At 36.7% G+C, this 11,880-nt stretch overlaps 2 protein-coding genes across 4 annotated transcripts in view; both read right to left on the reverse strand.

The window, feature by feature from the left end:
* Positions 1-11,874, reverse strand: part of LOC109835632 (E3 ubiquitin-protein ligase RNF181-like) — a 46,109-nt gene extending 34,235 nt beyond the window's left edge. For all 3 annotated transcript variants that reach the window (XM_020403606.1, XM_020403605.1, XM_020403604.1), the window contains exons 1-2: positions 11,773-11,874; positions 11,590-11,689 (exon numbers count right to left, since the gene is read on the reverse strand). The gene's annotated coding sequence lies outside the window, so the exon portion shown is untranslated. The remainder of the gene's footprint in view (positions 1-11,589; positions 11,690-11,772) is intronic.
* On the reverse strand, positions 3,594-4,551 carry LOC109835524. The gene is made up of 2 exons (XM_020403493.1): positions 3,939-4,551; positions 3,594-3,866 (listed from the first exon to the last, which is right to left on the reverse strand). Exons 1-2 carry the CDS (start codon positions 4,239-4,241, stop codon positions 3,594-3,596), a joined length of 576 nt encoding a protein of 191 aa, XP_020259082.1. The 5' UTR covers positions 4,242-4,551.

Consider the following 11,880-nt stretch of genomic DNA (forward strand, 5'->3'; position numbering starts at 1 on the left):
GTGTTTATGAGATATTGATTCTACATGATATTTTTGGAAGGTAATCCTTTAGGTAAAAGATTGAATTAAACGACTAGTATTGTTCTAATTCTCACTTGTCCATTATAGACCACCTCTAAATTTGGAATTAGTTACATTAAGATTATTGTATCATCATCTAAAGTGGTATTTGTTTACATATGAAAAAAGAGTATATAACTTGCTCCTCCTAAATAGGAAGAGAAATTGAACAAAACGTTATTATACACCTAGAGCATTTTCTTATGGTAATGATTTTGGTGATTCACTTTACTTTAAACTTAAATAGACTATATACATTAGGGTAGTCAGACATTGTACAAAATGGGTGCACTTTTGGGTGTGAATGGAAAGCTTCAGAGATAAAAAGAAGAATCTTGTAACACACGTTCTATGCATGCATTCAAGATGTGCACATGTGGTGGTGGTGGTGTTTTCTAGACATCTTTTCTCCTCTCTACGGTTGTCTTCATGTAGCCATAGAAAGAAACGACAAATAAGTTGTTGAATCAGGACAAAAGGGTTGGAATATGCTTATGAAATATTACTTCTGTATGATATTTTTGGAAGGTAATTACTCGGTATATTACATAAAAGACTATAAGACATTATACCATGTTAAATGACTAGTATTGCTCAAAACCTCACTTGTCCAAATAGACACCACCCAATCCAAATTTGAATGGATTACATTTAGATAACTATACCATCATCTAAAATGATATTTGTTTACATATGAATAAATGGTATATAGCACTTTTTTCCTAAATAGAAATACTGAAATAGAAACCGAAAGAAACATGTTTTTGAAAACCTAAAACATTTTCTTATTGTAATGATGATGGATTTTAGTTGTTTCACTTTCCTCTCTTCCTATATGGTAGTCTAATATAGTATCTATGGAAGAAAGCAATCTGGAAGAAGCTTGTTAAAATGAGAAAAAAGATTAGAGTGGATTTTGCAGAGACTAATTTTTTAGGACTTCTTACAAAAGGTAATACTCAATATAATAGGTAGATAATTGTAAAAATATTCTACCATTTTTTATATGAATACAGATCTAAATCTACTCGTTCAAACTAGATGCATCCTGAATTTTTATGAACTGCATTAGTTCTGATTTCTGAAAGACTCAAAGAGAGAATACATTGGAAGTCAATAGAAGGATTTAAGCACTTTCTTTCTGAATAGAAAAGGACAACATCAAAATACTTTGTCCTAGATTTTTAGGGTCAGTTGTGTGGACCCTAATCTTTCATTTATTTTGTTATGGATTATCTCCTCCATTTAGTGAGTTATTATTAATATTCTTCTTAATTGATTCTAACTAAGTTCTGTGCAAATTAAGAAATTGGGTGGGATCAAAGAGTATAAAGAACTCTTTTCCTAGAACATAAGCAAAGAGTCTCTTGGAATATGATGGTTCAATCGATGATGTTCCTCCCCCTCGATTTTCATTTGATGATTAATTCACTCTATTGTATCCAAGGTTTTAAATATCAGAAATTGAGAAAATATTGGACAACCAAAAGTTATATCAGATTGTGGATATCGGGAAAATATCAAGAATATGTGGTAAATATTGGAGGTTATATTGGATGATCTGCATGTGTAATATAATGTTCTAGAATGTAATATAAACATATTTAATGAAATCTACGCATACAAAAATGTAAATAATTTATGGGCAAAATGGCCAAATTAGTATATTTTCTAGAGGCCTGGTGACATGTTGGTATATTTTCTTTTTATTTTGTCAGATTGGTATAAAATTTCATCTTTGGCGCCATATAGGCCTTAAGTTTGGTCGGAGTCAATTTTCCGGCCATTATTCTCACGCGATAGCTCACGTGACTCCGACGTGGCCTTGACGTAGACTCCAGCGTGGCGGGTCGTTGGGATGAATAAATTTCGGCAAAAGGGGGGTTTATATCTCCGATTAGGGCTTCCATCTTCTTCTTCCTCCTTCTTACTCCATCTTCTTCTTCTTACTCCATCTTCTTCTTCCTCCTAGGGTTAGGGTTAGGTTCAGTGGGAGTTAAATTAGTGATGGATTCTTCATCTTCAAGCTGTCGCTTAAGATCAGTGTCAAGCACAAGCATGGGAAGAAGCAGACAAGGGTTCAATGGAATAAAAGCTATACGACAGTGGAATGATCTAGCAAAGCAATCTGGGGTGAAGATTTGTAATTGTGGTTTGGATTGCGAATATTTTACTTCTATGACTAATGAAAATCTAGGACAGAGGTTCTACAAATGCCGCAATCAGCATGTAAGTAAAATTTACTTCCTCATTTGTTGCAGTAATCAACTGCAGTTTTTACTTGAAAGTTATAATTTTTTACGCATCTCACTTGATCATGGTCTCCTTTGATTTTTGAGTAACGATAGGCTGGTGGTTGTGATATTTGGAAATGGATTGACAAACCAATGTGTAGTGTTGGATGTCAATTGTTTCCGCTTCTAAAAGAGGAGATCAATGATTTGAGGAATACGTTGTTGTTGAAGGAGGAGTTACTTCAAAGGTGTGAAAATCAGCTAAGATGATGCAATGAGAACATTTACAAGCTTAAAGAGGATGTCGAATTGTCTCAACATGAAGCTGCTTCTTGTTTGGAAGAAGTGCAAAAAATGATGAAAGAAAGATTAGAATTGCACGAAAAGATTGCAGAAGAAAAAAGGATTATTAAGTTTATGTTGTTATTAGGAATGTTTACACTGTTTAATTCTGTATGTTGTAATGTGAAGATGGTTGTAATGTGAAAGTGGTTGTGATGTGAATAAAGCACTGTATTTTGACAGATTAGTATATTGAACTCCTAATGTGTGTTGTTGATTGTGCATGAATAAATAAACTTTCTTGGTTGTTATATACAGGCATGAATGCACTTGAACTGGTGCAATGACTTGTATAACCAAATGTACATGACCTGGTTCAATGACATGAATTCAATTGTACCTGGTGCAATGACTTGTATAACCAAATGTACATGACCTGGTTCAATGACATGAATTCAATTGTACCTGTTTGACCCATATTGCACATGAAACCAAATGTACATGACCTGGTTCAATGACATGAATTCAATTGTACCTGTTTGACCCATATTGCACATGATCTGGTTCAATGATGTCAACAAAGGGATTGGCATGAAGTAGACATATAAACTTTAAATATGCCAAACAAATGAACATCCAGAATACCAAATGTATCAGGTAGAACATTGCTTGGAAACTACTATGACACATAACAAAACACAAAATACCAACTGCATGTAAGTTACAGAACTTTATCACATAACATAACACAAAATACTAAATAGAACATGCTCAGATAGAACTGATCAACGCATCTAAACACAAAATACCAAATAACAACTTTGTCCCAAAATACAATAACCAGACAGTAACAACTTTGTCCCAAAATAACATTAACCAGACATTAACAACTTTGTCCCAAAATACAAAACACTGGTTATCTACTGCAGTTAATTACACTCACATTCCTGAGAGGGTGCACTCTGTGAGGATGGAGCATTAGGTGTCAAATGTATCACATTTACTTGACTATCACCATTACCACAAACCAAACCCTTCTGGCATCCGTAATTGACCTGCACCACCTCTCCCTCTACCTCTCTCTCTCCCTCTCCCTCCCCCTCCTCTACCTCTTCCTGCCTCAACGCTGGTTGTTGGAGCTTTGCTTCTTCTTCCAAGGATAATGAATGCTGGCGTTGGAGCATTGCTTGGAGGCATGTCACCACATCTAATTTTGTTCAGGTTTTCCTTTGATCTCCCCTTTTTCCTCACTTGAGATGGTCCTTCATCAACTCTTGTTCCTTGTGATTCCTGCAAGATGGATCAGATACGGCTTAAGTTGTTTAAAGAACACAAAATACAGCTGTAAAAAAATAAGCTTACTTGTGTAGCTTGTTGCCTTGGTGGTGCAGTGGGGTACTTTCTCCATGTATGTTCATTTGATTCACAATGGGTGCATCGTCCTTGCACACCTTGCCTTGATGCCTTAAATTGATTTCTTGGACCTTCTGAAGGGTCCCTCCTTCTAGCATGTTTGGGCCTCCACATTGGCTTCCTAATACTATGAGGAGACAACACAGATCCCTCCTGTTGAAGGTCCCAAAATTTGGTACCTTGCACAGGGTTTAACAAGCTCTCATAAGCTTTGTACCAATGAGCAACAAAATCTTCTGGATTCTTTCTCATGAACAATATTGCACTAATGACATGGGAACATGGAATTCCAGTCAAGTCCTAAGCCCTACAAGAACAGGTATTTTAACCCAAGTTAACCTCATGACCAATCCCTCTGCGATGTATCTCAAATCCACTGTAGTCATTTGTTCCCGACCAACGTGTTTGACAGTGCAATTGTTCTTGATATCCCTCTTTGATTTTCTTGCTTATTGTAAGGGCAATCTCACCCACAAATTGCGTAATCAACTTCCTTTTTATCTGCATCCTATCCATCATGGCAAGCCTAATGTCTTCTAGCATAGAAATTATTGACTTGTATCTTGCAAGAAGGATGAATGAGTTGAAGGTTTCGGACATATTATTGTCAACACTGTCACATTAACTATGACATTTAAAATTGGACTTACAGAAGGTGTGAGGATCCCTTGCCATGAAGTCGTCGTATGCCCTTTAAGAGTAATCCTTAAGTTTGCCAGCCTCTCTTGCAAAATCCCCCATGGAGGTTGCCTTCACACAATACCAAAATTGTTTTTGAAGAGTTCTTCCAGTATGTGCTTTCCTCCAATTGGAATAAATGTGTCTTACACATTTCCTATGCTCCACTTGAGGCCAAACTTCATGTATAGCTGGAACTAAACCCTGGTTAAACAAAAAAACATGTCCAGATATGTAAACATGTAACCCAGATAGAGATTAAATTGAATATGACATGAAATTGATCCTTACCTTTTGTTGGTCTGAAATTACTGTCCATCCCTCTCCCTCTCCCATGTTGCAAGGTTTTAAATATTGATCGATATGTCCGACATGTCGGTCGACATATCGGTTTGAGGGCTTGACCGACACGACATAGACGTTTTCAACTCGTATGTCTGTTTTCAGGGCCAAATCGGAAATATCAGGGTCATATCGGGCATATCGGCCTATTTTTAGCTTTGAAAAATCAGCTGATATGGTACTTTTTTTAAGATATGTTTTTTGTTATCGGGTTTGAGTTTAGTGATAAATACTCAAACTCATTTGACCCGTTCTCATGTTTAAGGGTTTCTTATAAACCCGATAAAAATAATTTATGAACCCAAATCCATATATTATTTACTTTTTATATGTTTAGTCTATAGAATTTATAAAGTATGCCATATATTATTTACTTTTTATATGTTTAGTCTATAGAATTTATAAAGTATGCTTATATTGAATTTATGAATGCTTAGATTATGTTTAGTCTATAGAATTTATAAAGTATGCTTATATTGAATTTATGAATGCTTAGATTACATTTAGGACGATATTATACATATGCGCACTACCCAATATCATAATCCGATATTTAATCAATGTCCCCCGATATATCCCCGATTTTCGCTATCCGATATAGATTTCAGCCATCCGACATAAACCCGACATCCGACATTTAAAACATTGTCATGTTGAGATCATTGGATAAGATTCTCATAAACTATTCCTAAGAACTCCTTGTTTCACCCTCCACAACAGCCCATGCAATTGGCCACATCTGATTATTGCCGTCTCTCCCCACGACACTTAGCAATTGCCCACCACATGCATGTTTAAGAAAGCACCCATCAAGTCTAAATATAAATCTACAATTGTTGGCGAACCCCCTTTTCATGGCTGAGAACACATGAATGAATTCAGTATGACCTAAAAAACCTGCACATACAAGCTTTGATAAAACTTCAAAATTTTCTAACAAACACTTGAACTTTACCTGCAAAGCACACGTAGAATCTTTGAAAGACTCATGATTCTGATAAGTCACTTTGATCTGTGACCTTCAGAATGCATGTACTTCCAACATTACTCATTAAGACCTCTCTCATGTATAGCTTTAACAAGCCATATTGCTTCTTAAACAAATCATCTACTGCATTCAAAACCCTACTCTTTGCCCTCCTACATTTCCTTAAATATACTATGATCTCATATTGTTTTTGTATTTCTGCTTTCATGTCTTTGGGCTTGAACTTAGGATCCCTCAAAAAATTATCAATAAATTTTCCTGCAAGCCAACCTTTAGTGATTAGCCTATTCTTGAATGTCCTGCTACAAGTATGATAAGGGTGCATACTACTGATTTTTCAAGCACTAGCATCATCACGACATGGTGTAACATTTAGCTGCCAATGACAGAGTGCACAATTCACATTCAACTGCCTCTTATCATTTTTTCCATAAACAATGTCATAGTGTTCTTGTATGGAGTAATTCAATATTGCTTCTTTTAATATTTCCCTTGACGTGAACTTCAATCCTACTGTCAATTTAACATTTTTCATGTCAACTTCTTCATTAAAAAATGGATACTTGACCTTTGCTGCTTTTTTTTTTAAACTTTGGATAAGAGTTCATCCTCATCACTTGCCATTATGGGACCTTCATCACCACTTGATCTAGGATCTGATTCATATTCACCATCATAATTTGTAAAAAAATCTGGCCATGACTGTTGTTGTGATCCAGCTCTTGAATGCACTCCTTCATGGGGTGATGTTGGTACATTAGCATTAACCACTTGAGGGGATCTGACGGTGTTAAATTGAATGGAGTTACCTGCATCAACATCATCTCCCAGTACTGCACAAGAGTTTAAAGCAATGTTGCCCATCTCTTGACTTAGAATCTCCTTATTGCATTGCCTAATCTCTTCAGTTCCTCGTCTCCATTACATATAGCAGCTTGAAAGGAATCATCACTATAGGCACCGTGAACCTCATTCACTGCCTCCCTATCTTCCTGGCCTGGTTCAGGAAGATGGGCACCGTGAACCTCATTCATTGCCTCCCTAGGTTCATTATTTGGTTCAGACACGCCCTTATTGCCCTCCACATTCACTGCCTCCCTAGGTTCAATATTTGGTTCAGGCACACTCTCATTGCCCTCCACATTCACTGTAGGCATTGTCATCCTCTTTCTTTTGCACATTCTTCTTTTTTTCCCTTGCCATTATTGCTAAACTCATCAAATAGTTCATCTTCATCAAAGTCATCATCTACAAATGCCTCCTTAGGATCCATTCTGTAATTCTCATCCTCCACAGAATCACCATTATCACTAGATGGACTTGACTGCTGTTGTGCACTACACGGATCATCTAAAGAGGTTGAAATTAGTGCTTCTTGTTGTGGTAGGGTTTCACTGGAGGTTGACAGCTTGGTTGCCCTCCTGGGTGTTAGTTTCTTCCCGGAGGTTGAAAGATATGTTACCTTCCTCTTGGGTATTGCTTTCTTGAGTGTTCGTTTCTCATTGGCACTAGCAGTGGCTTTCCTGGGTGTTGATCTCCTAGGTGTTGATCTCCTGGGTCCTGCTACTTTCCCCTTCTTTTTAGGAGTTGTCGCTTCTGGCATTTGCATATCTTCTTGTGCTTCAACTGGTTGAGTCTATGATTCAGAAATTGGTTGACTCACACCTTCCAACAACAACACATCACAATCTTCCATAATAACTTCTGCAGGTTCATCAATGTCATGTTCAACATAGATTTCAATTGCCTTCACCCTTTTTGCATGTTCTAGCATTTCAATGAAGGAACCTTCATCACTTAGAGACCTCAATCCACCATTTGCAACCCCTGCACCAGGAACACAGTTGAACAAGCCGTTGACATTGTTATACCCAATTGCACTAATTTCATCCATCAGTCTTTCTATGCTCAAATCCTCTTTATCTATAAACCTAACATCAAATCTACCACCAACATACTCTTCAACCCAACCCATCGAGAAACTTCCTCCATGTCTGATTTTAACCAAGATTTGGAGACTCATCTGTAATATCACAATAAAAACCGTAACTCCTCACTAAACCCATCAAAAAACCCTAATTTACAATAAACCCATCCGTAACTCCTCACTAAACCCATCAAAAAACCCTAATTTACAATAAACCCATCAAATCTACCCTAATTAGTTTCAAAAATATGAAATTTCCATCAAAAAACCCTAATTTACAATAAACCCATCAAATCTACCCTAATTAGTTTCAAAAATATGAAATTTCCACTCACTTTTTGCTCCGCGCCAAAGACGATGAAATAGATGGAAGCATTGAACTTCGATCGTCTGCAATTTGGGGATCGTCACGCTCTAAGGTTCTACGATTTTCTTCTGTAATTTGGGGAAGAGAGGGAAATTAAAGAATGGGAGTGAATTACTGCTCTTCTGCGATTTTCTAGACAAACCGCTCGCTTATTCCCGCTAAATATCGTCACGCTGGAGTTCACGTCAAGGCCACGTCGGAGTCACGTGAGCTATCGCGTGAGAATAATGACCGAAAATTAACTCCGACCAAACTTAAGGCTTATATGACGCCGGAGTTAAAATTTTATACCAATCTGACAAAATAAAAAGAAAATATACTAACATGTCACCAACCCTCTAGAAAATATATCAATTTGCCCATTTTGCCATAATTTATGTTTAGATCACTAATCAACTTTTTAAAACAAATAAAAGGCCAAGTCAACATTATAATATTTTAGCCGATTTTTTTGAGGCTAACTATAACTTGATGTTTTGGGCAAATCATGATATGTTGCCCAAAAATTACCAAAAGCGATATATTATTTTGTAACAAGCCTAAAAAAACACACATATCGACAACATATCAACTAATATGTCAATCATGTCAGAATATATAACCCGAAATTGCCAAAAAATGGTAAAGGATATTTAGACCATATCTTTTTACAAAAAGCCTTATAAAAGAATCATTGTTATAAATAGCGGTAAATAGCCCCGTAATAACGGCGTTAATAGCGTTAGCAGTCCCTTCCCGCTACGTTATCGCCCAATAACGGTGACATATTACAAAATATGCGCTTTTCGTTCGCAAAAACGGCCAATATTGTAACATAACGGTAAATAGTAGGTGATTGCATGCGAAATCTGCTTTTTAACTGCTATTTAAAAGTGGTTTGTGGTTTATTTTTTTAAAATAAACCCGACCATTGACCATTGCATTCCACTGTCTCTTGTGATTTTCGACATACTCCCGCCACCTCTCATAGCCTCTGGCACCTACCTTATTATTTTCTCTCACCTTCACCGTAAACTCCTCTTAGGGCAGTCCTCGCACCGTTCAGCTCTTCTTCTCGAAAACGACGACTCTTTGACTCCTCCCGTCGTCTTTAGTATTACGTGATGGTTACATGTCTATTTTATGTTTGAGATCTTTTTAAATCATCAAATATGTACTTTTAAATTTTTTTAAATTTTCTTTAATCTTTTTTTAGTATTTATACACATCTAAATTAGACCGTTATTTGACTTTGTATTTTTTTAATGCTATTTTTTCGCAATAACCCCGAATAGCCTTAGCGATGCCTCACCGCTACGCAACGCTATCCGCTAACGATAACCTTGAAAAGAATATAGCGCTAATATATTCAGGCCATGATGAGGATATTTAAGACAATTATAGCATCTTCCCTACCAGAACTTTGCAAAAGGAATAGAGCAACTCCCTTATAGATAGTCATATAACAAATTCTAGGAACATATTTCTAAAATAATCAGGCACAATATATTCTCGGGAAGATGTCAAAGTCAGCCCGGATCAACATACAATTAACCATCTTGGCATCATAACCAGGAAAAACTTGATTAACAATCTAACTTCATTAATCATGAAAAACTTGATTAACAATCTAACTTCATTAATCATGCAAAACTTCATTAATAGTAGTTAATCCAATTTTTTTAAGATTGTAAGCCACAAAGTTAAAATGCTTCAGAAAAATTAGCCACATAAAAAAGGGCTTTTACGTGAAAATCATCTAAACCATTACTAAATTGTAACTTACCACCTCAGTTTTTTTAGAAACACATTTGCTAACATATTCTCAATGTCACACCTTTGTCACTATTCCATCCAAAAAATTTTAAAATGCCTATTGTACCCTCTCCTCTTTCTACCTTCTCCCTTCCGTCCTCTCCCCCTACGCATCCTCCACTACCCCCTTGCCTCCCCTCTGCCCTTCCCTATCCTCCACCTCCGTCATTTCCATCGCCTTGTTTTCCTCCATCTCCTCCACTATCTCCTCCGTCTCTAAGGTTTCTCCAAACCCTAATCCCTTTCCTCCTCTCATCCCCTCCACCTCCTCCCTTCCCACACTCCACCCCCTTTGTTCCTCCTCCACCATCTATTCCACTTCTAGAGTTTCTCTAAACCTAACCCTTTACCTTCTCTCCTCACCCTCCCTCTCCCTCTCCCTCTCCCTCTCCCTCTCCCCTCCTTCATTTTCACCTCCCTCGCCTCCTTTCTCTCTTCCTCCTCCTTCCCCTCCTCCTGTCTCCACTCTCCTCCCCGATCTCCTCCCCGACCTCCCACCACCGACCGCATCACCGCAACCTACCCTCTCCCTCTCCCCTTCCTCTTCTCCTCTTCACCTTCCCCTTGGATGAGATTGGAGGTAATGATAGGAAGTTCGTACTTTTTTCAAACAGAAAATATCGGAAAGTGTGACATTCAGAACATGTTAGCAAATATAAGTAATTTCTATCCAAAAAAGGTGATAAGTAGCAATTTGGGTAAAAGATAATGTGGTTTTCATGTGAATACACTAAAAAGGTTAAATAGCACTTAAATAACTTATAGTTTCACTCTTTTAGTACTTATATATCCTCAGTTATATTTCATAGCATTTAATCATTTACATACCCCGAGCCAGTCAAAATTAGCATGTTAATATCTTTTTTTGCAAACAAGAAAAATTTTCACCTGAAAGTTTCCATAAAACATTCATATGTTAATTTTAGAGGTTTTTAACCATTAATATTTGTTAAATTACTGTTCAAACATTCATATGAATTCAAGGAACTTAATAGACAAAAAGTCATAACATTGGGATGACTGTTATATGGGGGAACTTTCGGATAAAAAATTTCACATATACAAACAGAGGGTAACAACATGTCAATTTCGAACAACTCAAGGTATATAAATGCCGTAAAATGCAATTAAGGTATATTAGTGCTAAGGTAGTGAAATTATAAGGTATTTAAGTGCTATTTAGCCAAAAAAAATTGGCCTTATAAACTAAATACGAGAAAGATTCAATATCAATCAAGCTCTGAGAATATAAAAAACGTAAAGGATTATTTGTACTTAAACACCACAAACTTTACACCGAGCTTAACTTTGATACCCCAAAGTTTTCCTTTTGCCTAAAGTTACCCCAAGTTCAAAATAGATAATTTGACTTTGACACCATAAAATAGATAAATTGATAGATCAAATAGTCTTACTCGGAAAGAAAAACATTCCCAAACTAAAGAATTCGTAAATAACGAAGAAACAAATACTAAGAGAACTCAATTGAACAGTTAAAATCTACCTCAAGCAAACATCAGTGTACTAAGCGCATATGGCAATGAGAATGTGCAACTCCAATCGATCTTCGATCGCAATCTCAATTCCCTCGCCTAGCAAACCTCCTGCACTCGCCCGAGAAAAAAAAAACATTTTCTAACCACACAAACTGAAGAAACCAAACAAAATCAAGAAATTTGAGGAAAACCTAAATTTGATGCGTTTCAAAGCTAGGGCTAACGGCAACGACGGTTGCAATGGCAGAGAGGTTAGGGTTTCGATGTGTTTTCCCCAGTACTTGATTATGCGACGTTTC

Source organism: Asparagus officinalis, chromosome 3 (genome assembly GCF_001876935.1).
Source record: "Asparagus officinalis chromosome 3, Aspof.V1, whole genome shotgun sequence".
Lineage (NCBI taxonomy): Eukaryota > Viridiplantae > Streptophyta > Magnoliopsida > Asparagales > Asparagaceae > Asparagus > Asparagus officinalis.